Below are 27,770 nucleotides of genomic sequence, written 5' to 3'. Positions count from 1 at the left end.
ACAGGGGAGCAGGCTCCACCCCGCCAGATCAGTTCCTCTGATACATAATCTAGAGAATAAAAAGAAAACATGGTCCTGAAAGCTGAAATATACACACAGGTAAAGGTAGTTCTTGAATCAAGCACACTTTTAAGAGTAAAAAAACCACCCAAAACCAACCAACCAACAAAGGAAACAAAAACCCACCAAAACCCCCACCAAACCACTTTATTCCATAATTGTTTTTTACTCAAGTTTTCATTCAGCAAGGAACAGTTTTCTGCCCATGATAATTTCAGCAATTCTCTTATTTTACACTAATGGAGCTCCTGTCATATTATAACTGGCCTAACCAGAATTCTTTTTTCCCTTGTTCCATTTAGCAACCTAGGCAGACATCCTTAACAAAAACATCTAATAAAGAAGACACTACAGAGCATGCAATCTTATTCTAGTTTACAGAATGAAGCACATGGCACGTTAGAGTACTCCTTTCCAAAGGGATTACTTAGTAAAAAAAGGAGAACAGCACCTATCTCAAAGTGTATTCAAGTGAATATTTTCAAAGGTAAATTTTTGGACTGCAAATTAAGATAATATCATTACAGCAGAAGAGGGGAAACCTTATTTTAAAAATGCTTTTTCCTGTGAAATCAAAGTTGCTGCTTTTTCATGATCTGTTGGAAGATAATCATCCTTAATACTCAAATCTGTTATGAGACAGGGTTTGTCTAGAGGTCCAACTGCTTTTTAAGTGAATCTTTCACTTTAATTAGTTTGGTAGCCTACAGGGCATTATTAGGTGTTATGATGAAGCTAACAATGAATATGGCTTTCGTATGTTGATAACGTCATTAGGTTTCACACAGGCACTCTGACAGCTGAGGGAGTTACAATCCTGCAGATACATTAAGTAATACATCTTTGCACACACAGATTACAGACCAAATTATTGCCATAGCACAAACCTGTTCCATTATGTATTTTAAATAGGACAATTAGGACATGCCTGCGCTGTGAAACAGCTACCCAAACTAAGTAGACAGTTTTTACTTAATATCACTAAACTTGGAGGTAACTCTCTCAAACATATTTAACAATACAACTCAGTATACTGAGTATATACTAAGAATACACTGTAATATTTATGTAAGAAACAGACAGAGCTAAATACCAATTAGTACAAGGATTTTCTGTGCCTTTCCACAGAAGCTGAGTTGCAGTGCCGGAATGACAATTTGCTGCTGTCTTATACAGTTCAGTCATCAGCAAAATCACATCAAGAGACTTAAAATTCACAGTCAAGATGATAGAGGAAGTTTTTCCAACAGTACTAGTTTTGGTTTCAAGTTTAAAGTAAATGGAGGTAGTGCAGTAAGGTTCAACCCAATTTTACTGATTCCAGGTATATTTGCCAGTGGCCTGTGGGTTGTCTTGTAATGTGATATTTGAAGAGGGTTTGTTTCCATCAGTATATGCGTGTAAGAAAACATCAACTGGTCTCCTGGTTTAACATCCTCCCTTTTGTCATACCTGTGAAGAATAAAGAGGCTTTTATTTATATTTCTCGCTTTACCTATTAAACAACTCTATTATTGCAGGGGCATGTAGCATTCAAAATGAAACAAAAAAGGAACTGTAACATTCTTAGTTATATTTCTTGATTAAATAATTAGTACTAGAGCAGGAAATAGTATTTTTGAAGAGTTCAGAGACTCAGTCATTCCATGCAAATCTTTCTGCTGCTAGTGTGATATAAATCAGGATTCCTAGAAAATTTTTTACTAGTCTCCTATTCAAGTTCTGTGTAGAAAGGACACCAAAGCCTAAGACTGTAGGAAACTGGACTAATTTTTAAGGTTTACTTTACCAGAATTGCAGTTGGATAAGTGTGGATTTTTTTTTGTTTGTGGGTTTTTTCAATAATTTTAAAAAAGTACATTAGGAGGTACTTTAGCAGAACCGCTTTTCTTCTGGTAGTCATACATTAAAGTAGAAGCCTCAGAGAATAACAGCAAGAAGACCTCCTTGAACTCTGTAGGAAAGAAAGAACAGCCTGACAATTAAAGTATTAACTTGGCACTTCTTATTTCTGAGTTCAGCTCCCCGATCTACTACCTATTTGGGCAGGTCACTTTGGGTCAGCTTTTATAAACTTGTTAAAGTACCAAAATATATATAAATTATATATATAAAAAAATATTTAAAAAGTAACTAGTGAGCTCTAAAACTATTTAACAGGTACACTTACAGTTATTTCGTAAAAAGGCTTATGTTCAACCTAGCTATTGAGGGAGTTTACAGGATGAGAAAAGTGACAGCCATTTGGCAGGGATGTGAAAGATCTAGCTTCAGTCACTCTCCATCTGATCTAAGCTCAAAACTGAAGATGATTATCTGTCAGAGCTGTATAAACCTCTCTAATCTTCTAGAAACTGAGATACATCTCCCTCACTGTCTCATGAGGACACTGTTCAAATTCACAATAGTTATTTATTCATTCACTGAGGAGAGTTCAGGTGCAATTTATAGCCCAAGGGTCAGGATACTCATACTGGACATGGCAGCCTAATCAAGTCTTCAATCCAACAACTTCAAAGGAGAAAAATGAGATGAGTCCACCCCAAAACACTCCACAGACCACTGTTAAGCTCTGTAACCCAAGTGAAGAGCAGTGCCCCATTCTTCAGCCTTTCTATTGCCCTGTTCTATGAACTGTTTTCTATCAGCATTTGTCACTCCTCTTCTTAGGCACCTGACTCCTCCTACACGTTTCACAAGCATCTTACTCAAGGCTGTGGCTTTCCTTGCAGACATGGACACTGGGAAGCAGTGCGATCCCAACCCTACATACCCTTAAATGCACCTAGGATTAAATCCAGCCTGCACCTTTGGCAACATGTCTTTGCAGGTCTGGGCCTCTCATCTGTCTGAATTCTCTGAAAAAAAAACCTCAATTGATATTTTTACAATGCTCCCTGAGATAGCAGTCACTAAGATTTAAGATATTTAAAGGAAGAACTTCACAGCAAACTAGAGGTTTTGTGTGGATTGTTAACTAAAATTTTGGCAATTCAGAAAAGATTCCAGGCTGACAGAATCCAGGTGTCAATAAATACACCATGTAATGCAGAATTAGATTTTGCACAGGGAATAGGTGCTTTCTTCTTCTAAAACAATTGCATGCTGATCTCACCTGCTATTTCCAAAAATATCACAATACCCCTTTAGGTTGGTACACACGTCCAAACGAGCAGAAGGAAAGGCATACTTTGTAACAACTTTACCACCTACTAATTTTGCATTTTCTTCATCAGCAAATAAGGGCCTTTCATCTGGCTGCAAGCATTTCTGAATTTTATTATTTTTAAATACTTTAAGCTTACACAGCGTATTTATTCCTGGTTCAAAGAGACTGCACTAATTGAAGGGAAGATTGTAACACCTGTCCTGTGTAAGAACCTGCATCAAGCTTCTTTCAATCAACCCTTGAAGAAAAATAATGGATCACTTGCATTTTTCTTGAGGCAAACAGATCTAATCTGAGCATGCCACTGAAAGCTGTTAACTTTAAGACACTTTTATTTATGGATTGCAGTTATCCTGATGAATCATCAGCCTTCACAGCCACCCCATCCACAAATCTGTTTTTGCCTGACATACGCTGTCTATGAAGATGGTAAATTAGTTTTCACCCATCTGAACGGCTGTCACTTCCTTGGATAAAGAGAAAATGGACAGTTGGTGCCGCTAAACTTTGCAGTACTGTGATAGTCTTGTGTATGATGCTCAATTGTGGATTGTGCCTAATTTTTTTATGTGAAACTTCATGATGAATCAGCCCTTCCTTGAGGCTTTGTTTTGCTGAGTAGAGATAAAAGTGAGAGAGACAAACTGCTCTGTAGCTGCAACACTATGAAACATTTATCAGTGACAGGGATATTATTCATTCACCTTCCAATCTCACTACACTATGCCTTACAAGCCCAAAACAACCCAAAACTCACAACTTCAAAAAGCTCATTGATATGAAGCACTATTTATAGAGTAGTGTTGTATTCAGAGTAGTGTATTTATTTAAGTATAGTCAAAAAAACAAAGATTGGAACATTTTAGCTATCATGCATGTTCTACCCCTTGTACTCAGTTTAATGATTTGTGGCTTGAGACTTTCTCTGGATCGAACATACAAAAAACCAAGTTGAAATAAACACTAGACGGGTAACTGTGGAGGCTTTAAACTGTCTGTACCATCATGAGAGAGCTTGAAAATAAAATAAGGCACAGCAAGATTGATGATTTTTGTAATTCTCCCAGAAGCATACTTATCCCTTCTTCTGCGTTATTTCCAAAGTACTTTTATCTCTAAACATATCAATAATTAAATTATGTTCATCTGATCCTGAATACAGGGGAAAAAGAACTCCATGTTTAGAGTACTTCTTAAAACAAAATTTGCTTATATTGCTTTTGTTTTGTGCAGTATGAAGGGAGGCTTTGTATCACTTTCTAGTGAGTCATTTTCATTAAGACGACATATTAAATTAGAAACCTACGTTCCAGCAGAAGATGTAGGCCTAAGAATCAGAAAGGTGCCTACTTTTTTGGTTTGTATCCTGAAAAGCAAATGATGCCATCCCACAATGTCTCCTACTATCCATTCCAATATTCTGATTTTTAAAACTGTCTATCACTGCTGGTCATAGTAACAAAGCACTCAACAGCCTTCTCTCAGAGTTAGTGAATGTGTCCACAACAGCAGCTTCAATGTGAAGGATGTTCCACACAGATTTTCAACATTAATATGTACATGAGCCTCACATCACTATACATTATTCAAAGACAAACAAAATGAGAAGATACCCCCACAATTATATAAAATCATCAAGTTCACCACCACCACGTTCACCATTAAACCATGTCCCCAGGTGCCATATTCACTTCCAGGGATGGTGACTCCACCACTTTCCTGAACAGCCTGTTCCAATGCTTGATAACCCTTTCCATGAAGAAGTTTTTCCTAGTATCTCATTTAAACCTCCCCTGGACAACTTGAGGCCATTTCTTCTTGTCCTTTGAAAGATTCTATGCTATTTAGGCAAATCAGAACCAATCAAAACAAAAAACAATACTGTTCTGTATTTCTGAAATGGTAGCACTGCAGACACCAAAATTCTCTGAAGATTGTTCTTGACCTGGCTTAATAAATACGCTGTACCAGAAACGGTGTTTGTAATGCTTGTCTCTGCACATATATAAGAAAGGAAAAAGCAGACTCCTTTCTTCAGATCAAAATACTTCATAACATACCTCCAATCAGAATTGATTTCTAGAAACCGAGAAACTCCCGTTTGTGCTGCAGCCACATCAATATGAACAGAGACATCTACATAAATAAAGAAAACAGAATACAGTTTCAACATTCTTCTAAGAGCACTCTGATTAATAATAAATTAAAAAAAGTAACAAGAAAGATGCACGTAACTAGTGTGAAGAAGTAGTATCCAATACATGAAAAGATATACTAGTAAAAAACCCCTAAAATTAAAATTAGGTGAACATACCTCAAGACAGCTTTACATACCTGCTGTTGAAGGTACCAACTCATGCAACTTCTGAATTGCCACTCCTCCAGGATAATTGAAATGTGAAACATATAAAGATGTTCCTGAATAAGCAGCATTAACTAGAAGATGCATGATAACAAAGAAAGATCCAAGTTTGTAGAGCCAGGATCTCCGGTAGTTATTCAGACTGTTGAAGAAGGAAAAAACAAAAATAAACTTATTTTCTTTCATAGTGATCATTGACTACCATGACAGAACTGTTACGGAAACTCCATTGCTAGATAATAAAGATTAATGCAAATTTTATTAATCATGTATGGCATGCATTTATTATCAATTTCTAAAAGATTTAACTTCTAGTGACATTTAAATTAGAATATTCTCATTAATATAGCTAAAACAAGCTCATTAGTAAAGCTAAGTATTTCTGTGTTTAAGACCATTAGCTATGATTGTATTGTCTGTCAAAGAAGTTCAGAGTTTAACTTCAATTTGTTTACTCAAGATACCCAACTAAAACTATTTAACTCCATGCTTCACGAGCCTCACCTGTATATTAAACTGTCTCCTGAGGTAAGTTATGTTAACAGCACAGGAGTACACTGGAATGTGTCTTTTTTCTGGTGAATAAAATAAACTGAATTGTAACAACAGTAAAATCAGGGCTCTATTCTCAACTCTGCTCCAGACTTGCCAAATGGTCCTGTCAAAGCATTTAACTTTTTTCTGTTTCCACTTCTCTCTATGGTTCGGTACATTGACATAGATCTCAACCTCCTTTCTACACCATATTGAACATCTCAAGGTGATCCAAAGTACAAGATGGGAAAAAGTGCATAAAAACAGTAATGATAATTTGTCTTCTCTTTTGCATTTTCAGAGGAAAAAAACCCAAACCAAACAAACAGAATTTTGAACTTACATTCGTGAGCACATTTTAGCAGCCACTATGTTGAAGACAGGGAAAGTATATATGATAAAACGCAGCTCTTTGTGGGGGAGAAACGAATACAAGAAAATAAAGCCCAGTGCTGGCAAAAGTAAAATCCGAGTTCTCTTTTCTGTTACACCTAAAGGAACAAATACAATGCTGCATCCCAAAGCACGAGGCAGGGCTGAATAGAAATACCACAAGAAGGGAGAGGTCTTCAAGGTGAAAAGGAGAGTTAAGGATGTTTTCAATCTTAAGAAGTGAAGTTAACTATTCTTTACAGTAGTACATACAAATTTTGCAAATAAGCAGTATACTTTTTGTACACGCATTTTTCCAGGCCTTTCGTTTCCTGCCTTATCTTTAGAGAACTAAAAGCAGTTGCTTAACATCATTCACATCACCCAACAGGGGCACATCAAATGGCACTAGTGATAGGCAACGTGAAAACCCAGGGGGAAGAAACCTGGTTTTACATAGGGAGAACACAAAGAGGCAAGGAGGAACAGTCAGAAGAGGAAAGTTACAATTTGCACAAAGATCTAAGGGACAGACGTGTCATAAATTTCAAATAATGAAATATTAGATCAAAAGTAGAATTTAGCACCCTCACTGAGTCTCAGGAATAAGTTACATCAAGTCTTTGCTTTGGCTGGTAGTATTATTTTTCCCTGAATGTTTCAAAGGATACACCCCAGTTGGAACTTTTGTTTAAAACTGTGTTATACCAGAGCACTTTCCCCTCAGGCCACACAAGTTGCCTCCAAAATAGAGAATCCACAGCAACTGTTAGCCCTAAAAGAATTAAAGAAATACAAATCTGCGTGAATTAAAAACTAGGAAAAAAGCAAACTAACATATCCAAATAGCACACTTACTGATGAGATCAATATAAACTGAAACATGGACTGTAAGCCTCACCCAAAACCACAGAGAAGATTGAATATGTCTGTCTTGCAGAGAAAAATGCAGAGAAGGGAGGCACTTCTTAATAGAAGTCTTAAAAGAAGCATGTTACATATTAATCTAATTGGGATTCGCCCTACTCCAACCCCAGGTGTGGAAAGCAGGGGTTTAGCTGAAGTTTGTTTTAAAACAAATGCTTAGAGCATTAAATGTCATGAACAGTAAGAAGCCCAAGTTAACTTCAAATAGTACTAAATAATTTTTTATTGTAAAAATGTTAGGTTACAAAAAGCAATCTCTAGAAGTTTGCTACTATTTATTTGGTGGGAAGTAGGAGGAGGATAAGGGATGAAAGGCAAAAAGGGAGAGCAGCAAAACCATCAGCCCCATCCCTTCTACTCCACACCTCCACTCTGGTATTTAAGGATTTTGCTCAGATAGGAAATGGCAGTGTCAGTGACTAATTCCCATTGGATTTCCAAACTCTTACGTCATGAGGTGCCTCCAAATCCACATGGCATGGTCGTTTAGTGTTTGTATTGTCCATGCTGTGTAAAGGACAGCACACTGCCAGAGATCATCACATATCTGACAACAGCACTTTTAGTTAGATAAGCGGGCAGAGAAGCTCAGAGTATGTGCATATGCACGGTTCTTCCATGGATGGGTAGAGACAAGGGGATTTTTCAACCTCTGTAGCATGGAGATCACTTAAGCTGTTAAATTAATGTAATAAAGGAACAGAGTTGAACTGTAACTCTCCTCACAACCCTCTCACTTGGTATCTCTGTCACACCGTTGCATTTTATCCTGGGATTCAGCTTATCACCGTGGCAATAGATACTACAACTGATAATATGCACAAGTAGCTACAGCCAGATACTAATTATACTGAAGTCAACTTGCACATCTATGCATCTTTAAGATCAGGACATTATACTGTAAGCATCTAAAGGTAGAGGTCACAGTATCTTTCTCTGCTCCTTGCACGTCTATTTCCTCACAGGGAAACTTTCAAGGAAATAAGAAGTCCTGTCATATTACTAGCAAATGGAATCAAACTAAAAAAAAAATACAAACAATACCAAAACAAAACAAAAACCAACCAACCAAAACCAATCAACCAAAACCTCCCAAACAAACCACCAAACCAACCAAAAAATGACAAAACTAAAAAAAAAAAACAAAAAAACCCCAAAACCGAAACAAAAAAAAAAAACAAAACAAACCTTACAGGACATTTACCAGAGAAATCAGCCAAAACTCCAGACTTCTCTTGAATTTAATGTCATTTGCTTTTTTCCAAGCAAACACTTACCCAGCCAAAAAATTCCAGCAGGAACAGCATGGGAAAGGACTTTGAAAATGGAGATTCTTTTAGTTAATAAAGTCACCAGGAGCATGAGGCCTAAGAATATGCAGAGCTCTGATCTGAAGACTATAATCGCCAAAGCTGAGAACCAAATGAATGGCCTTTGCTTTTGCTGTATCCAAAATGTCAATGCCAGGAGCACTGCAAAAAAAAAATAAATAACACACATCGCCTGACATGCTGAATTATTCTTTTTCTAAAGGACAACACTATTCTCAATGCTATCTTCTTCCCCTACCTTCCCACCAATCCTCTCTTGGTCTTCATACCATTCCTAGTCCAGAAATTTTTCCTCTGCTAGAGAAAGGTAATTTGGAATAATGCACAGCTTTACGCTTTTAGTGCTTAATTAGGAAAAGTATAACCACAGAAGTAACACATGGGAACTCTTTCTAGACAGTGTATTTAATAGCTTTTGAGGAGGGAAAAAAGAAAAACAAACCTTAAGGGAGTACTAAAAGCCTTTCAAAGTATGTTCATAATTAGCATTGTTTGATATCAGCCGAGCAGTTCATTTATTCTCTTGGCTAAGTATATTCTATTTTCATGAGCAGCAACAGATTTCAAACTATGAGATGACAGACTGTCGCTCAGGGAGAAAGAACCACAATTCATTTCAGTGATTAGCTGGAGACACACCATGTCTTTACACACTAAGTTCATAGGTTTTTTTGAACTGCAGGTGTACCTAGTGCCTTTTCAATAGCTCTATGCTTTATGCATTAGATATGTGTATTCAAACCTCTACCTAATCAAAGCTATTTGACAAAACCCACATACACTCAGATTCAATAAAACTTGATTCAACAGTCACTGTAAGCACATGATTAAAATAAAAAGAAAGGAAGAAGTCTCAACTAAAGTTTTCTAGTCTTGCTATCACACAATTTAATCAAGCATATGCATTATTTATTCTGACCGTACTTTTTCTGTGCTTTAACTATGATGCATTTGAAATAAGTTTTATATTTTAAAATTATTCCCGTGAAATACCTACCAAAAGGAAGTGCAAACACATTAGGGAGGGTTCGTGTACAGTAAAACATCAAATGAAACTGAGTGACAGTGATGAGACAGAAAATTGATGCTGTAGTTGCTCCAAACTGTTTTCTAACTTCTTTCTGCAGCTTCCATAACGTGTAAATCACACTGAGACCCAAGCTTCCTCGGACTATTAGAAGAATAAAAATGGGAATTAAAGAGTGGTATCAGACAGATCAGTGATGAACAGCCATGTTATATAATGTAATGCAAAAAAGTTCTGAAGAATAATACTGAAGATATCACAATATAAGCATCTTCAAAGAAATAAAAACCAAACAAAACTTCATTAGTTTATCTGTTCTAATCCACCTTTAACTGGTCTGGTCCTTCTGCACAAAGGTCAATGCTTCTATGACCAAGTTAAATGATATTTTCTGAAGCATACAACAAACATGCTTCAGAACACACAGGCGTGTATTCTCTGAAGACAATTGAGGCACTTGCTTTTTCTACAGTATCTGACATCTTTTAGCACAGACTTTCCATGTGCTGTTAGTTATCCCCAAAGAGGAAGAGGAACGGCTATGCTGGCCCCAAGTACCTACAGTTTGCAAAGTCCCTCATTGAGGAAAAGAATGTCACATTTTAACCATTGATCCAAACATTGAATGTAACAACGATGCCACCCCTTAGTGCAGCAGTAAAAACATCTCTATTCTGAGGATCTGAAGTTCTCATACCTATCAGCTGGGAGTAAAACTTGGACATTTTTAGCACAGAAAGTACATATATAGCTGGGCTGGAAAGGGCAGCAATAAAAATTGGTCCAAGGAACGTTCTTGGGACAACTCCAGGAAATTCATGATGGTCATACTGCAAAAACGAAAACTGATGTAAGATAAGCAAATCAGAAACAAAGGAAAATAAATCATATTCACACTGCATTTATCCTACTCATAGTGCAGGGAATTGTCATCTCTAACAGTGTCCAAAAATGAAGAAACACTTTTCAATTTACCTTATCCAAGTCCAGTTGGTGGTATACCACATCATGGATAGCTTGTAGGTTAAAGCTTTCCTCCACTTTTGTGAAAGGACAGACAGTCAAATGAACAAAAGCCACAACAATAAGCAGCAGCAGCAATGGGAATGACTGCCCACTTGAGTTCCTCTTCTGAGCCATCTTGGGCTTGAAATTCACAAATATTCTATTATTGAAAAGAAAATAAGAAGAAAACACATTAATAACATGGCATGAAGTGTAGAACCAAAGAAAGAGATTGATAATGCAAAGAAAATGTACTAAAGTAGTGGAAAAGTTTAAACAAAGTGTGACTTCAATTATGTCTGCACTTTGTGAGAGAGATAACTTTGTTATTTATTCTCATTTTAATCACACACTGGATTTACACATAATCTTAAGAATGTGCTCTCTCTCGTCCAGGACTCCAAAGTCAGTGGGAGAGGAACCACGAGGATGAGGAATTTCTCAGAACAGAGTACTTTGATCTTCTGAGTTTGCCAGCAGCAAGGTCTGGACTCGGCAAGCGAAGGACGAATCCCCTCTGGCACTTACACCCTGTGTCATTATGGCATCAGACAGCCTGAACCCCATCCTTCACACTTCTACCTAGAAATGAAGGCCACCTCTCCCTAGTGCTTTATTTCACAACACTGCTGAGCCATTCTTATGGTAGTATTTACATTGTACTTTATCATTATGATAAAATCATGTGTCCAGGTGCTACCAGAGCAGATCTATTTCATGTTCTTTTAATTTAAGCTTCCCACTTAAAGTTTATAATTTAATAAAAGACAAGAGATTTTGGTTATTGTTACTCTTGCTCTGTTCTCACAGAAACAAAACTTCAAAAATAGCACTTTTAAGGTACAATTGGGGTTTTAGTTAGAGATGTTTTCTCCTGTGTTTTGGTCTAAATATGTCCATCAAACAGATGTAAGATAGTTGGCAGATTTCCTAGGATCACTTAGCAACTGCTTCCTAGAGGTACCTTTTTTCTGAACTGATGTTTGTGCTGCTCATTAGTAAAAATAAATACGAGTATGTTCATGTTCCTTATATTTACAATTAACACCAATAAAGCCTAAAATTTGTGTTCTTCCTGTTAACTGCATGTATCTGCATATTATTTTATAAATCTCACTAACTGCATCTCTTTTTCTTACGATAGCTTCTGCTACAGACTGTTATTGAAGCTCTAAGCCTGGGCTTAAAGACAGGGAGCTCTGTATTACACCCTTACGATTTTTGCCTTGTTCTGCATTTTTAAAAGCCTAAACAACAGAGGCATCTAATGTTTCTGGCCAAACTTACCAAGGAGAAAAATGGACACTGGAGGGTCAATCCACCACTGCACAAAGCAACACGGGCATTGGAGTAGCTTATGTGTCAGGCAGAGCAGCATATAGACATTCACCAGCAAGGCAGGTATTCCTCACTCCCAATTCACAGCTTCTTAACATTTCAGATATTTTAGGACCCAAAAAAATCTTTTTAAAATGACGCATGTGCCAAAAAGCTCTATTTTTTCCTTCTTAACTACCTCAGTTTCATAAGAGCTTTTACCTTCACCTATAAATACTACATTCATTATCCTCTGACCACTCTACAATATAGCCTGCTCCTGGTATCTTTAACTGATAGGCACCTGAATAATCAGTCCCCAACTTCCTAAATCAGAATGAAAGCAAAGCTACATATCCCACACGCAGTTTATCACAAAGCTTTTTTTTTATCTTGTTGACTCCAATCCTTTTGTATGCCTGAATAAAGTAAGCATGCCAACACACTCGTACATTTTGAAGATAATTACATGCATTATAAATACTGAGATTCCCTGAAGGAAAACATGCTAGATGATAAAAAAACCAAAGCACAAAGACAACACTCAGGTTTCTGAGATAAAGCCTAATAAATTCAGTTGTCTTGTCAAGACTCAAGATAACTTGCTCTGCTGAAAATTGATGCTGACAAGCCTCAAAATTCAAGTGGAATTTATCAAGACAGGTAGATACTGAATTTGATGATCAAAATAAATTTTCAATATAAAGGCAAAATACTTACAATTATTTTTATTTTTTTAAATGCCAAAACCACAGAAACAGATTTCACTTAATTAAAGTATTTTAATAATGAACTTTAGAGGAATAATTGTAAGCAAGTACATATAGTTTTCTCCACTGTTAACATTCTGACAACTTCAGAAGAATCTTCCTCAGGGCTCTAAAATGTACCCACACTGACTTCCCCCAGATGCCTACATCATGACTGAATCACAGAAGAGCAGCAATTCTTCAACACAAAGAATTCATCTCTTCATGGGATTAAACTGAGTGAAAAAGAAATGGCTTTTTTACTTAAAAAAAAAAGGCTGAAGTACTTTCATCAACAATGGTTCATTGTTGTCCTATACTTTTTCAGTGGAAGTGCCATTAGTTCAAATGGACTTTTTACTCTTCCCATGAAAAACCTACCATATTTAGCTCATTTATGTTTTTCAAACATTCTTCACTATAAATATGATAGTGTGGTAGCCAAACTGCATGTTAAATCTGTCTACAGAGACTCATTTCACTCCCTCGCACAGAGGCATCTAAGCAGAACAAAGCGCATGCCACCTTATGGTGGGTCCTCCCTCTTTGGCTTGATCTAGCTTTGGCAAAGCCTGTGCTGTATCATCTTAAATTTTCATGTTTTTCTTTCCTGTGCCTTAATAACTCTTACAACTTTGCTCTGAAGTTAACTTCTCAATGAGGTCAGATTTAAACCTTGTAGTTGCCAGGATTACTTTTTCATCTTTTCTTAGAAAAAACTGCACAGTTACTATTCTTTTATATACTTACTCATAAGTTTGAGGATTGGCTAAAAAAAATAAAATAATTAAGACAAAAAGAGAAGAGAAAGTTGAGGCAAGAAACGAAGTATGGGACGGCACCAGACACGAAGGTGCGATGAAGCTGTGGAGCAAATGTCACTCACTGTTCGGACCGGGGAAGAAATACACAGAACGCTCGGGATTGAAAAATACGCAAACCCAACCCAAGGACCCTCCTCGCGCCCCGACCGCCATCGGGGCGCCCCGGGCTCCTCAGGGGACACCCCACACACCGCCCGCTCAGCCTGGGGTGCGAGGGGCTCCCGGACGATACCAAACACCGCCCGCTACTCCTGCAACACCGGCACCGCCACCCAGGCCGCCCCGGCTCTCCGCGGTAGGGGCAGGGACAGGCATCGCGCACACCCCTCAGGAGGCGGCTGTCCCGCGCTGCCCGGCCCCTCTCCCTCCCTCCCTCCCGCCGCAGCTCCCGCGCCCGGGAGGCGGAGAGCTGGGGCGGCCGCCTGGCAGCGCCCGGCAGGGCTCCCGGGAACGCCCTGTGTGCCGGCTGCAGCCAAGCTGTAGAGATGGCAACCCCGCTCCCGTTTGGTTGGTTGGTTGGTCGGTCGGTCGGTCGGTCGGTCGCTCCCTCCCTCCTTCCCGCCTTCCCTTCCTCTTTCCCTCCCGCAGCCCCGGGCAGTGCCCGCGACCGGCCCGGCCCGGCCCGGCCCGCACTCACCGCGCGCGCGCCCGCGTGGCCGCCCCGCGCAGGGCGCCAGCAGCGCGCGAGCAGCCGGGCCCGCCCCGCGAGCACGTGACCCGCTCCCCGGCCGGCCATGTTAAGTGAGGGCAGGGCACGCCCCGGCAGCGAAAGGTCTCCGAGGCGGCGGCTGCCGAATACAAATGGCGGGCGGGTTTGAAGCCCCTGCGGAGCCCGCGGCTGCCCGTTCTCACGATGGCGGCGGTGGCGCTCAAGGCCGGCCCGGTGCCCACCGCTCCCTCAGACGGCTCGGCCGCGCCCCCCACTCAGCTCGCCTGGCACGCGGGGCGCTCCCATTGGCCCGGAGCGTGGCGGGCGCTGATTGGACCACGTTCCTCGGCTCCCGCCAGCTCCACCAACGAGCGCACGCGGTCGGGGCGCGCGTGCGGCTGACGCGGAAATCTGAATGGGGCTCGCGCGGCGGCGCTGAGGGGGCTCGGCTGGGGCCGCCTCGCTGCGCGTCCCGGGCTACCGAGCCCTCGCTATGGGGCCCGGCCCCTCTGCTCGCCCGGGCCCTGCGCCGTGCCCGGCCCGCGCCGCCTTGGCCGTGCTGCTCTGCGCCGCCCTGCTCCTGCTGCCGCCGCCCGCCCACGGCGCCGGCGAGCGGCGGCGCCTGGCGTGCTCCACCTGCCGGGGCATCGTGGACAGGTTCAACCAGGTGGGCGGCGGGGCCGAGCCGGGGGTGGTCGGGCGGCCCCGCCGTGGGACAGGGGGCCTGCGGAGGCCCCACCCCGAAGGGCAGCGCCAGTCCCCGGCCGGGCCGGCTCTGCACCGAGGGCCGCGCTCTGGGAGCGCCTCCGCCGGGGCCGCGTCCCTGGCAGTGCCTGGGCAGTGACGGGGCCGCGGCGGGTCCTGCTCCGGCAGCTGTCGCGGTGCTGAGGCGGGCGGGTGGCAGAGCTCCTTCAGCTCTGCAGCCCAAAATGTTTTCGTGCTGGCCGTGCTGAGGTGGAGCGTGCCCGGCTTTGCGGGGAGTGCTGGTGGAAAACACCATCACCAACCTGTTGCCACCTGCAGCAGCCCTGCCTGTGACAGAGGACATTCGGCGTGGGCAGTGAAGGGCTGCTGCGCCTTGTGACAGGATGCTCTCGGTACGCGGATATCGGGTGCTGCGGGCTCGGTGGGTCACTTCAGCTGCGGAGGTTTTTTGTGCGAGTTGTGATGTGGTGGCACTGGCTGTGGCTGGGGACAGTTGTGTGATCGCCCTGTTGTACCGCTGGGTGTTGAAGTTACAACACGGTGCAGACTGGGCTAAGCGTTATCAAAGCTGGATGAAATAGAGGTCTTGTTCAGCTGATTATAATAAAGTTTCTGAGAACTTAAAGGAGAAGGGTATAAAATTTCATACATGTATGGGGGTTTTTGTAAATCAAGACTGTATCAAGGCCTTGTTTATGCATTAGGAAAATTAAATCCTGTTATGTTGTAACATACACTTTCTCACTTCTCATCTTGTCATTAGCTGTTTCTTTCACCTAGCAATTTGATCAGCAGCTTCAGAGCTTTGCTGAAGTTTCTGCATGGTGCTTTTCTCAATTTTTATGTAAGCATTTATTATTGCCCTTAATTTTTGTTAGAAACAAACCTTACATTGTTTTTGGTACTTTTTATTTGTAGGGTTTAGCAGATACAGCTAAGAAGAACTTTGGTGGTGGAAACACTGCTTGGGAAGAGAAGACGCTGTCAAAGTATGAGTCTAGGTAAGCTGTCTTAGTACTTCTCATTCAGCTACGTTTTGTGTCCACTGTATGAAATTTCACTGTACAAGTGTTTGTCTGGAACTTGAATATTGAACTAAAGTTTTGCTTGACCAAGCCTTAAATTCTTAATTACTAAACTGTTACATTACATTGTAATGTAAAGATTACAGTAAAGACTGAAATCTCTTATTAATGCCTTTATTTGTCTTGTTTCTAAAAACAACAAAAGTTAATTCTGTCATTGGTCATAGTAGTTTTTTTCTATTTACCCATTAAAGTCCTAAAAAAGTGATCCTAAATAATGGTCACTAGTTTATTGATAATCATAAAAGGTGCAGAGTACTGCAGTACTTGTTTTAGAATTAAAGCAGTATCTCCCCCCTAGAGTTGTCACTAGTTCAGTGCCAAACAGAAAACAGCTTACTGTACTCTTTTATATATATGTATATTTATATCTACGTTTGATTACGGAGCAAAGTAATCTGATGTCTTTCTCCTAAATTTCAAATTCATTTTTTATCTTAGTTGGAGCATTGAGATGTTACTATGAGCTTCATGGGCTTCTATCAAATATTAACAATACATGAAATTAATTGTTGAACATAAGAGAAGAGTACTGCACTCCAGTTTTTTGGGAAGCTAAAAATCTATCAAACCTACAGTCTGCAGGCATAATAAATGCAAGTAAGCCACGAGAGTCTCGTGGTCATTCTTCTATTTTCTTTTTTGATTGAAGTAACGTTCTTTATTTTGATATTTGCTGTGTTTTGGAACTAAATCAGAACACACCATAAACAGATGAAATATTCTAGGCTGAAGTCTGACTGCTCTGTCGTGGCTTGAATTGTGTTGAATGTTTAATTTAAACTTACAGTTTTCCTTCTCTGCTTGTAGCGAAATTCGTCTTGTAGAAATCATAGAGAATCTGTGTGACAGTAGTAACTTCGAATGCAACAACATGGTAGAAGAACATGAAGAACATATAGAGAAATGGTGGTTCAAATTGTAAGTATAATTTTTTTTGGTAGATATCTCTGTGTGAATAAGCTATCTTAGAGGATTAACTACTAACATAATCTTGTGCCTGAACAATAGCAATATGGGTAATTCTTCATTATTCCTCAAGAGTTGGTGTTGGGTACAGCTGGGTTCAAGTGACTTTTAGTATCATGTGCTGCTGCACTGTGTTCTTTTTGATTTTCAATTCCAGCAGTGTTGCACCAAAACGTCCAGTCTCACTTCTCATACACTGTGTACTCATTTCCCAGTGGGGTGTTAAGGCAAACTAACACTGGAAAACTGTGATGTTTAGTCCTTATTTGTTTCCCTTTGTCATAAAACTGCAAAGGACTTTTTGGTTCTTGTGGGGTTTTTGTTTGTTTGCTTTTTTTCCCTGAAACTGTTTTGTTCTCCTGGGAATCAAAAGAATAGTTGATGCTAATCAGTGTAGAAGTTGGATCTCTTGAAAATGGTAGAGTAGCAACTAACTTTTCTATCTGCCTTTTAAGCTAGCCAGTGATTTCTGTTACAACAGAAATCTGTTATAAGCTTTTTCATATACCAGTCTAAAATATAATTAGTGCAAGGATGGCACTGTAGCATTTAGATTTTTAATATCTGTTTTTTTATTTCCATAATCATGTTTCTTCTAAGTATTTTTTCACTAATTTAGACTGTCAGCATTCCCAATTAGCTAAAATTCAGTAGGGTGAACTGCCATTATAATGTTTCGTAACTAGATAAGGCTTTTTAATAATCCACTTTCTTCCTAAAGAATGCTTTATCCTTTTGCCTAACTATACAGGATTGTGTATACGTTAACATATCAGTTGAAGGGAATAGAATAGAATAGCAGAGCATAGAATAGAATATTTCAGTTGGAAGGAACATGCAGTGATCAACTAGTCCAACTGCCTGCCACTTCAGGGCTGACCAAAAGTTAAAGCATGTTATTAAGGACATTGTCCAAACACCTCTAAACACTGACAGGCTTGGAGCATCAACTTCCTCTCTAGGAAACCTCTTCCAGTGTTTGAGCATTTTCTTGGTAAGAAATGCTTCCTAATGTCCAGTCTAAACATCCCCTGGTGCAGCTGTGAACAATTCATGTGTGTCCTGTCACTAGGTGCAAGAGATAAGAGATCAGCACCTCCTTCTCCACTTCCCCTCAGTAAGATGCAGAGAGCAATGAGCCTTCCAGAAACATAAGCTATGCAACCCAGAGTCTTGAATTTGGCTTAAATTTGCAGAACTGAAAGAAACTGGTCTTACACTAGAAAAGTTGACAAAGTAGACTTCCTAAAATAAACAAAACCATTCATAAAATTGGGTTTTGGCAAGTGTCTGTATTTAATAGGCCTTTTGAGTGTAATTTATTATTTCTTTTGCTCTTTAACCTGCAAATGTCATTCAGTTTCTGTGGTAGTTTTCAAAAGACAATTTTTTTGTCCATAAATGCCTTAGGTCTTTTTTTCACAAGTTGTTATTTAAAGGGTGGTCGATCACTGGAACACGTTCCCCACAGCACCAAGCCTGTCAGAGTTCAGGAATCATCTGGAGGACACTCTTTGTCATATGGTTTAGTGTTAGGAAGTCCTGCAAGGAACAGGGAGTTGGACTTGATGATCCTTCTGAGATATTCTATGGTATTCAGTAAATTTACTTTTCAGGGTCTGAGCATTAGAGTTGATATGGGTGGGAGAAGCAGTACATGCCTTGGGAGTTGCTGAATACTCTTGTTAGACTACAGAATATCTATGTCTTTTCTTAAAAAGTTTTTGAAACTTCAGCATCAACAATACTGAGATCTGTGAATTGTCATTCAGAGCCCTAGTAGTCCTCATAATTGCTTGCCAAATTATATCTAGTGATTTCACTGTTAATTGGGGGAGTATGCTAGTTCTCAAGTAGCACATAACTAACTTCTTAATATTAAAAAAAGAATCCTTCTAAAATAATATTCGATTAATGCTAAAAAAGAGGAGAAATTTTAACCCTATTGTCAAGTTGCCAATACTTTTAGCAAATGTTAATATCTGTCCTGGGTTATCTTCTGTATAGTTGAGATAAAGACACAGCATTTATCTTTAAGAGGAAGACATAAATAAGACACTCTAAACTGTATATAGACCTTCCCTAAAAGTAAGGTGTTAAAAAGTTGTGTATGTATGAAGATGAATTGATTTTATTTGTTGCTCCTATTTCACATTTTTCTTAAATATAAACTATAAAACTTGGGTAGAGTTTGTTAATAGTGTTGTAGCTTGACAGGTAAATGTTCAAGTTGAAGGACTTCTTCTAGAAATTGATTCTTGAAATAGGATCATCTTCAGAAGAAGTAGGTTTCTAATCTGTCATATGGAATAGATTTCTCTCCTTTGTTGTGCTGGGTCAGTTGTGCAAGTTGGCCTTTAAAGAATCTTTGTTCTTTTTGTTTATAAATTAATGTCTTTCATATACAGAAAGAAGAAGTATCCTGATTTGTTTAAGTGGTTTTGCATTGAAACAATAGAAGTTTGCTGCCCTGCTGGAACTTATGGACCTGATTGCCTTGGTAATTTTTCTTCTGAAAAATTCAGTAGCAGATATTTTCTTTTTACCTATTTGCTTTAATCTTTCCTGACATGGATAAATACATGAAGTATGATATTTTGCATGAGACACTGGCTGCTGTGTAGCATACCTGCCTGCTGCCTGATAATTAGGTGGCTCCCTTGTGAATATCCTGCCTGAATAAAAGTCTTATGGGCATGAAGTAATGTACAAAGCTATCAAGGGTACCAAGATGTGCAGAATCCATCTGATCTGATGCTCACATCCACACCTGACCCGTCCTTAAAGACTCTCTGTGGCATCAAGTCTGTTGTTTAGGTGGCCTTTCAGAAGCATCATAGACAAGAATCCTTTTTCAGTTTCAAGAGTAAAACAGCCAAAACACTGTTGGGGAATTAAATTAAGAAATTTGCATCTGAGGATCAGTTCAAAAGGCAATGAGAGAAATTGGGTAAAAGTAGGTGGGAGATGAAAATAAGGTCCTTGCAAAAGTGATAAAAGAGGTATTTTGGCCTCTGAAGCTTGGATAATTTATAAATCTCTAAAACCTTACATGGTGTTAAGAGATCAACTTTGGCCTCTTATGTATTGTTAAAAATTAAGTGCCCATTCTCTATATTGATCTAAATGATTTCTGGTGGTTTTTACCATTGAGGTATCAGGCTTCTCAGAGATCCAGAAAAAGGAAAGATTCCAACTTCATCCAAGAAGCTAGGAAAATAAAAGTTCTAAGCTGTGGTCTTTACTCAAAATTAAATTGATAACTGAACTTTCCAGGAGATGGGTTTGAGTTTCTCTTATACTTGAGTATATTACTGAACATGCCCTTGTTGCAAACCTTTTGGTTATTCTCAAGGGTAGAAAAGACTTTGGAAATTATATCTTTATTTAGTGTGACTCTTTTTTATTAATTTTCATTTTATTTTACTCTGTATGAAGAGAGAGGAGCTTCAGGTGCTTGTGTCTGAGAATAGGATGTTATTTCCTTGAACATCTCATTTAAAAATATTTTTGATCCTTTTTAGCTTGTCGTGGTGGATCAGAAAGACCTTGCCATGGAAATGGCCACTGTGATGGTGATGGTACCCGAGGTGGAGATGGCTCATGTAGCTGTAACAAGGAGTACACAGGAGAATTTTGTTTGGACTGTTCCAGTGGTTACTTCAGTACCATGAGAAATGAGACACATTCTGTTTGTACAGGTAACGGAGTCTTAACACATGCTTATATCTTTGTGTTACTTCTTCAGTTTTTGTAAAGAAAACTAGAAACAGTTTAAACTAACAAGTGTAGAAACAAAACATAGTTTGGTCACTCACCTTTAAGCATAAATGACGCGTCAGTCACTTTGGTGGAATTCTAAGGTTTTGCTAAGTTACACTTCCAGACTGCCCTTGAGGGTTTTTTTTTTCTGCTTTAATTTAAGAAGCAGAATTCATATGTATCTTTGTCCCTCTGCTTCCCACATACTGCTGAAGTCTTGAGCTGAAATTATTGCATACTGGACTATTTAGAAAGCTAGGTTTTCCTCAGGTCTCAAATAAGCTTAACTGGAATAAATGGGTATGGAAACAGCTGATCTGTACTGTAGACTACTTAGATTCCAGTTAGGTATGTCTAAGATTAATTTTGAAACAAAGTCAGGTCACAGGAGTAAACTTTTGCAATTGGTCAGATTTTGAACTGTTTTTACACCATTGATGAAATTCTGCAACAACTTACATCCTGATCCTGGGGTCTAATAAGATTGTTTTTCAACATTCTATATTGTGGGTTTTTTTTCAATCTGGCTGTGTAGTAATTCTTCTGTATGATTTGTTTTATATTATAATATATAACATGCATTTGTTATATATGGTGTGTTATGTATGCCTGTAATATATATATAATATGCATATGCAGCTGGATTTCTAGTTTATTTCCTTCTGAAGCTCTTCAGAGTGATATCACTTCACACATTGCTCTCATAGGTGGTTGCAAATGAAGTAGTGTGGGGATTCGTTAGGTAGAACTGCAAAGTCTGATATTTAAACTGATGTCCCATCCCTGAGGGGCTGAGCAAAGTTTACTTACTTCATCTCCTCTTCCCAAATATTTTGGAAATTGGACCTGCCACTTCTGGTCACTAGAGTGGTGCTCTTCTCAGTGTGAAGATGACTGTAATTGTCAGGTTTGGCTTCCAGGAGCTTTTGTGGGGGTATTTGAGGCTTTTGCGGTTGTTTTGGTAGGATAGAGCTGCATGTTTATAAATTAAATCGTGACTTTATGGAGATGCCATCTTGTGAATGGGAGTTTCAAGCTCTTAAAAATATAATAGCTTTCAGTGAATCCTAAATAAATTTGTTTGAGAGTTTGTGTGCCCAATTTTGTCTTGGAATCTCTCAACAAAGCTCAAGTTGTAATTTTCTCTACGCTCAGCCTGCCACACTGCCTGTAAAACTTGTACTGGTTCAAGTAACAAGGACTGCCAAGACTGTAAAGAAGGCTGGATTAAAGATGAAGATGGAGCTTGTGTGGGTGAGTAATGTATGGCAGACTTCAAACAGGTTTTGTGGTAACAATGGCTGGTGACATTAGATGACATCACTTTGAGTTTTACTGTATTTTATGGAAGAGCTCTGTCAGTTTAGATTTCTACAATTTTTGTAGTCTCTCTCTTCCTAACTTACTTCATGTTGCAGAAAAGCAGTATTTCCTCACCGTTGATTGCTGGTGATTTTGGTTGTCTTTATCATACTATTCACTGTAGATCTTTTTAGTTTGATGGAATAGACTTTCTTTTCAGACATGGGTTTTCCTGGTGTTTAAATGCTAAACAGTGCCCTGCACTTGATTCAAGCTATTTTGTCAACTACTGGAAGATTCCTGTAAACTTACCTGCATACTTTGTAGTAATTGCACAATTGCCTTCACATTTATTGTCATAAATGCTCAACCCTAATGGAGTTCAAACATTTCACTAAAAGCTATGCATGCTAACTTTTCCTATTATCGGAGAAAAATACCAGGAGACATCAAGCTCAGTGCTTCCATTAATCTCTTACCTATTTCTGGCTTAGCATTTAATTTGGTTTGTGAGAAGATAAGAATGAAACACTTCAGGAAAAAAGCAAATACTAAAAATGCTCCCAATGCAGGAGTGCACTAGGGGAGAGTAACACATTCTGTTTAACTGGTTGAATTTGACCCATTAAAGATCCTTAGCATAATGCCTGGTAACAGTATCTTAGAAATTATATGAACACTGCTTCCTCTTCAGAGTGTCAGCGAGACCTGGGCTTGGAATTACAGCTCCTGCAATAATGCCTGCTTAGGCAACTATTGAAACATTCCAAGAGCGTTTTTATGATGCTTTAGTATTGTCTTCTGTACAGCTCTTTTATTCCAAATAATCATTGCCACTAATCAAGTATAACTCAATTGAGTAATCAGTAGCAGCAACAGGATGAGAGTGACAGCAAGGGGACTGAAATAGCCTTTCTTTGTCTGAATTTTTTTAATTAAATACTGTTGTGCCCTTTCCTCAAAATCACAAGACTAGCACATTTTAATTTTCCAGATAGAAGATATCACTTGGCCGGTCCTAACCGTAACCTGGTTTGCTCCAATTTGCTTTGTATAGTAAACTAAGAGGTGTATATGTGTGTATTTTTATAAGTTTTCTAGTGCTTAAAATAGCTTGGCAATGTAGGAGTAGGGGAGAGAACAGTATTCCAGAACAGTAGTGTGTCTGCTTGTTTGTTAGGATATTTGCATAAAAAGCATAAAGCATGACTTGAAAATAACTGACTTGAAAATTACAAGGATTGCAGGTATTATGGAAGTTTATTTAATTTGAGCTCTTGAATTTCTAATACATCAGTGTCATCACAAAACATCTTCTAAGGATCAGTTTTGATTTTTTTTTTTTAAATGTAATTTTAAGCTGAACAAAACAGTGTATGTTACCGTGCAACTTCTGTGTCTAACATGTTGCATATCTGATCCCAAACTCTTAGGTAACTTGTCACTTTTTATCTTTCAGATTTAGATGAGTGTGCTACTTCTCCTTGCAAAGATCACCAGTATTGTTTGAACACAAATGGATCTTTCTCATGCAAAGGTTTCTTTTTAATCTGCTGTTGTATTTTACTGTTTAGAATCCTAATCTAATGCTAGAGGTAATGCTAGAAAGGGCATGATGCCAGGCATTTGGTACAGTGTGGTCTGGTTCTGACTGGGCATGGGGAGGATGAGGCTTTAGACCTATTGTATGAGGAAAGCAAGAGATTTCTAGTTATTTCTACTCTGCTCTTGTGAGACCTCCACCTTGAGTACTGCATCCAGCTCTGGGGCCCCCAACATAAGGAAGGCGTGTACCTGCTTGAGTGGGTCCAGAGGATGTGACCATGAAGACTTTGATCAAGGGACTGGAGCACCTCTCCTATGAAGACAGACTGAGAGAGCTGGGATTGTTCAGCCTGGAGAAGAGAAGGCTCCAGGAAGACCTCATAGCAGTCTTTCAGTACCTAAAGGGGCCTACGATAAAGGTGGAGAGGGACTTTTTACAAAGGCATGTAATGGACAGAAGAAGGGGGAATGGCTTCAAACTGAATGAGAATAGATTTAGATTAGATACTAGGAGGAAATTCTTTACTGTGAGGGTAGTGGGGAACTGAACCAGAGAAGCTGTGAATGCTCCATCCCTGGAAGTGTTCAAGGACGGGTTGGATGGACCTCTGAGTAACCTGGTCTAGTGAAAGGTGTCTCTTCCCATGGCAGCAGGGTTAGAACTAGATGATCTTTTAAGGTCAACTTCCAGCCCAAACCATTCTATGATTCCTTGTGTGGGTAAGCTGTCTGGCTTTAAGGGTGGTATTTTAAACCTCGGACACATAATTTTTTTTATTCATAAAATATTTTGTCTTTAGGATGTGATGCCAGCTGTGTAGGTTGCACGGGAGAAGGTTCTGACAAATGTAAGACCTGTGCATCTGGATATGTGAAGGAAGATGAAAAGTGTACAGGTTGGTGGATTTAGCAGTACATGGTAGACCACTGGTTAGCTCACTCTTGGTTAGCCATGCTGAGGAGCAGATAAGTAAGTTCATGTTTGTGTGCTTCTATTTCCAAGCCTGTCAGAATGAACCTAGTCGTTCTGGTGTTGGCTGCAAAGACGTTCGTAATAACTTTCTGTATATTACTGAGCTAGTATGCTTGACAAGGCTTAAAATGAACCACTCATACAAAGGAACAAAGTATTATATAGCATGTTTGGGAAACAGCCACGTGAGTCTCTTTTCAGTCATCTACCACTTCATCAGGTGTGTGTGTCCTTATTCATTTTGTAACAGAAGGGCTGGAACACAGTGTGGATTCTGCTGCCTTTCTGTTAATCCGTTGTCCAAGTTCAAATGATATTCATTCATAGTGAATTATAATGTGACATTAGACTTTCTCTGTGGGGAAGAGCAGAACATACGCATAATCTTAAGTAGCTATTAACTATGATGATGTAGTATTTACAGGCTCTGTTCCCTTTAGCTATACTTTGATGGCATAAATAGAAAATGACTGTGGGGGAAATGTTCAGTAGATTAAGAGGAATTGCTTAATTGTGACGAATGTAATTGCTTAGTACATTTCCCCACACAGGGACCTGCAAAACATAAAAAAACCTTCAGTACTGTTGGAATTTGAAACACAGTCTAAAGCATGAAGAATCGGATTATTTTAACAGAAGTTAAATCTGTTGCAACAGCATTCTGCTCCTCAGTGTTTTTTGTATTTGAATAGGATTTTGTTTATATGACTGAGCATGAGTAAGTTTTATAACAAAATAACAGCAGTGAACTCTTTCTTTCCCTATTCTATCTCCAGATATAGATGAATGTAACCTTCCTGAAAAGGTCTGCATGAAAGAGAATCAGGACTGTGTTAATACATCAGGTAGTTACAAGTGTGTATGTTCAAAAGGGTTTGAAGATAAGGATGGCACATGTGTTCAGACTGTAAAACCAGGCAAGTAGCTTTTCAGTGACAATTTTTTAAAAAATATGCCACATCGACAGCGTGGAGTTCTATTTGAGTCTAAGGGTCTAGTTGCTTATAACCTCCTCTGTATAATTTCTCACCATCCTACAGCTGTGGTCTCTCAATAGTAGGGAACTGTTGAGCTTGACATAAACTATACCTTCAGTCAAGAAATTCAAGTATAATTTTTTTCTAGGATCTATTGACACATTATGGACAGCGTTACATTCATAAATGTTTCATTACTCCATCTAGGCCAAACTCCATCTACAATTCCAAAGTGGAAACTGGAATTATTTTGCAATAACTGTTGTAGAAGAATAGATGAGAGACACTGAATTTCATACCTTGATTTTCTTTGTGTTTCTTAGCTTGTTTGGTTATTTTATCCCCTCATTCCATCCCCAAGACTGCTTATTGCTCTTGTACTAATAAGTTGTAAAGATCTGTGTTGTGTTGCTACTCAAGGCCACTTAATTCATACCTTATACTCTCAGTACTCACTGTTATTAGTCCTTTAAAATCAGTTATGTGCTTCTCCAATGCAGATACTCAGGATATCAGTTACTGTGTTTTTAATGTGGCCTGACATTTTATGAGACTAAAAGTAAAATGAAAAGTTGACAAATTGGCTTAGTTTTTTTTCTTAGATAATACTTTTCCCAATATAATAAAATCACTCTGCTTTTTAAAAAGCTGTTTTAATATCTGAATGGAACAGTTTGTACTGTAGAAAACAATTCTGAGTAAGACTTGCCTTATTTCTTTCAAATACCAGAACTACTTCTGATAGATCATGTGGAAAGGAGAAAATTCACTGTGAAAAGCTGAAAACAAAAGATTAGAATAGAAATATCTGTGCTGATTTTTTTCCCTTCCTCTAACAGTATAATACTGGTTTATTTGAAATATTTTGTTTGCATCTGGTAAAAAAAAAAGAAAGTAAGCTTAGGCTAGGAGGATGGTGTAAGTAGCTCTTCTATATGGCTTAAAATTGCTTCTCTGGTCTTGATAAACATGTTTTGGGTTTCTCTTAAAAAAAATCCTAATGTCAAAAATCATATGGTATAATTAATAATAGATTTATATTCTAATAGTGATATTTATCTTCACAGGAGAGGAAGTAGAGAGTGAAAAAACTGAGCCTTCACATACTGGACATGATGACTTATGATCTTTGTTCAGAACCAAAAGACATTCCTATCTAAAGTTTTAAATTATTGGACTAAGCCTCTGCTAGCTGGCATACTGTGGAAATGGTATTAAATATGCAGGTTACCATTAAGATTTTTTTTTAAATGGTGATAACCTGCTCTTTAGGCTGCATTTCTTTATTCTTAAATCCCACTTTTTATATAATTCTTCAAGAACAACACTTAGATGGGTTAGTATGAAATTTGAATGAACATAACATTGTACCCAGCAAATGTAAACAATTTACAGGCTTCTTGTTCTAGTGCCTACTGAAAACTGTTATCTTTTGGAAGAATTGAGTTGCACTTCATAATTCAAGGAAAATTTAGACTTAAGTTTGATGTTTCTAATCATGAGAAATATTTCTGTAACTGAAATACAGCTTTTGGAAACTGTCAAAGGGAATCTCTTTGGGGGGGAAGCACTGTTCCCTTAAACAAAATAGAATGCCTAATATTGCATTCAATAAAAGTTTATTTTGTTGGAATGTGCCTTAACATTTTTAAGATGTTAATACCTTGCTGTGTGTTGTCATGTCTGTTCTTCTTCTAAATCAGTGAAAAAAGGAAAACCAACCCCAAACAAAACCAAACAACCCTCACAAAAACAAAACCCCAGAAACTTGTAAACTGTATTTCTCAGTTCAGCACTGAATTCCAGCACTCAATTGGAATGTATATGGGAAAAAAAAAGAAAAAGAAAAACCCAACAACATCCCCCTCTCATACACACTCCTCTAAAGGAAGAATTATGTCAAACTTTGCTTTTCAAAGGCAGGTAGGCAAGTCATTCTGCCAGAAGTTGCATTAACTATGTAAACTAGTTTATGCAGTGATGAAAAGCAGATTTGGCTAACACCTGCACTCAGTGGCTCACAGTTGTTATGTGAATACTCCCTAAAATTGATGAATACATGACTTTCACTACAGTCTACTGCTATGTATAATAGTTTCCTGTCCTTTGCAAACCAAGCATACTAC

The 27,770-nt window shown here is 38.9% G+C and overlaps 2 protein-coding genes across 4 annotated transcripts; one reads left to right on the top strand and one right to left on the bottom strand.

Moving 5' to 3' along the window:
- Window positions 1-192: 192 nt before the first annotated feature.
- ALG12 (ALG12, alpha-1,6-mannosyltransferase) lies at window positions 193-14,383 on the bottom strand. Of its 2 annotated transcripts, none has more exons than XM_027679245.1 (10): window positions 14,315-14,383; window positions 10,758-10,947; window positions 10,480-10,612; window positions 9,753-9,926; window positions 8,702-8,896; window positions 7,169-7,272; window positions 6,469-6,692; window positions 5,564-5,733; window positions 5,290-5,365; window positions 193-1,512 (listed from the first exon to the last, which is right to left on the bottom strand). In XM_027679245.1, the coding sequence occupies exons 2-10, from the start codon at window positions 10,920-10,922 to the stop codon at window positions 1,281-1,283; spliced, it is 1,473 nt and encodes a 490-aa protein (XP_027535046.1). In that variant the 5' UTR covers window positions 10,923-10,947; window positions 14,315-14,383; the 3' UTR covers window positions 193-1,280. The 2 variants fall into 2 exon arrangements, with proteins under 2 accessions (XP_027535046.1, XP_027535047.1); XM_027679246.1 differs by lacking the exon at window positions 14,315-14,383 and adding an exon at window positions 13,604-13,913.
- Window positions 14,384-14,804: 421 nt separating this feature from the next.
- On the top strand, window positions 14,805-27,287 carry CRELD2 (cysteine rich with EGF like domains 2). 2 transcript variants are annotated; one of them, XM_027679247.1, is made up of 10 exons: window positions 14,805-14,993; window positions 15,950-16,032; window positions 16,927-17,037; window positions 19,494-19,585; window positions 20,610-20,786; window positions 22,003-22,101; window positions 23,609-23,686; window positions 24,495-24,590; window positions 25,444-25,584; window positions 26,712-27,287. In XM_027679247.1, exons 1-10 carry the CDS (start codon window positions 14,820-14,822, stop codon window positions 26,768-26,770), a joined length of 1,110 nt encoding a protein of 369 aa, XP_027535048.1. In that variant the 5' UTR covers window positions 14,805-14,819; the 3' UTR covers window positions 26,771-27,287. The 2 variants fall into 2 exon arrangements, with proteins under 2 accessions (XP_027535048.1, XP_027535049.1); XM_027679248.1 differs by lacking the exon at window positions 25,444-25,584.
- Window positions 27,288-27,770: the final 483 nt, after the last annotated feature.

The sequence above is a fragment of the Neopelma chrysocephalum genome, unplaced genomic scaffold (genome assembly GCF_003984885.1).
Source record: "Neopelma chrysocephalum unplaced genomic scaffold, ASM398488v2 Primary Assembly neopelma1_45, whole genome shotgun sequence".
NCBI classification, from domain to species: Eukaryota; Metazoa; Chordata; class Aves; order Passeriformes; family Pipridae; genus Neopelma; species Neopelma chrysocephalum.
This window is presented reverse-complemented; position numbering and strand designations above follow the sequence as displayed.

Bases quoted from the DNA above. Each gene is read 5' to 3' on its own strand.
- CRELD2 (XM_027679247.1), top strand. From the start codon at position 14,820: ATGGGGCCCGGCCCCTCTGCTCGCCCGGGCCCTGCGCCGTGCCCGGCC. The intron at 23,687-24,494 runs GTTTCTTTTTAA...TTTTGTCTTTAG, and splicing joins TGGATCTTTCTCATGCAAAG to GATGTGATGCCAGCTGTGTA. The intron at 24,591-25,443 runs GTTGGTGGATTT...TTCTATCTCCAG, and splicing joins GGAAGATGAAAAGTGTACAG to ATATAGATGAATGTAACCTT.
- ALG12 (XM_027679245.1), bottom strand. From the start codon at position 10,922: ATGGCTCAGAAGAGGAACTCAAGTGGGCAGTCATTCCCATTGCTGCTG. The intron at 6,693-7,168 runs GTATCCTTTGAA...TTCACCTTGAAG, and splicing joins ACAAAAGTTCCAACTGGGGT to ACCTCTCCCTTCTTGTGGTA. The intron at 1,513-5,289 runs GTATGTTATGAA...TATTCTTCACAG, and splicing joins GAAATCAATTCTGATTGGAG to GTATGACAAAAGGGAGGATG.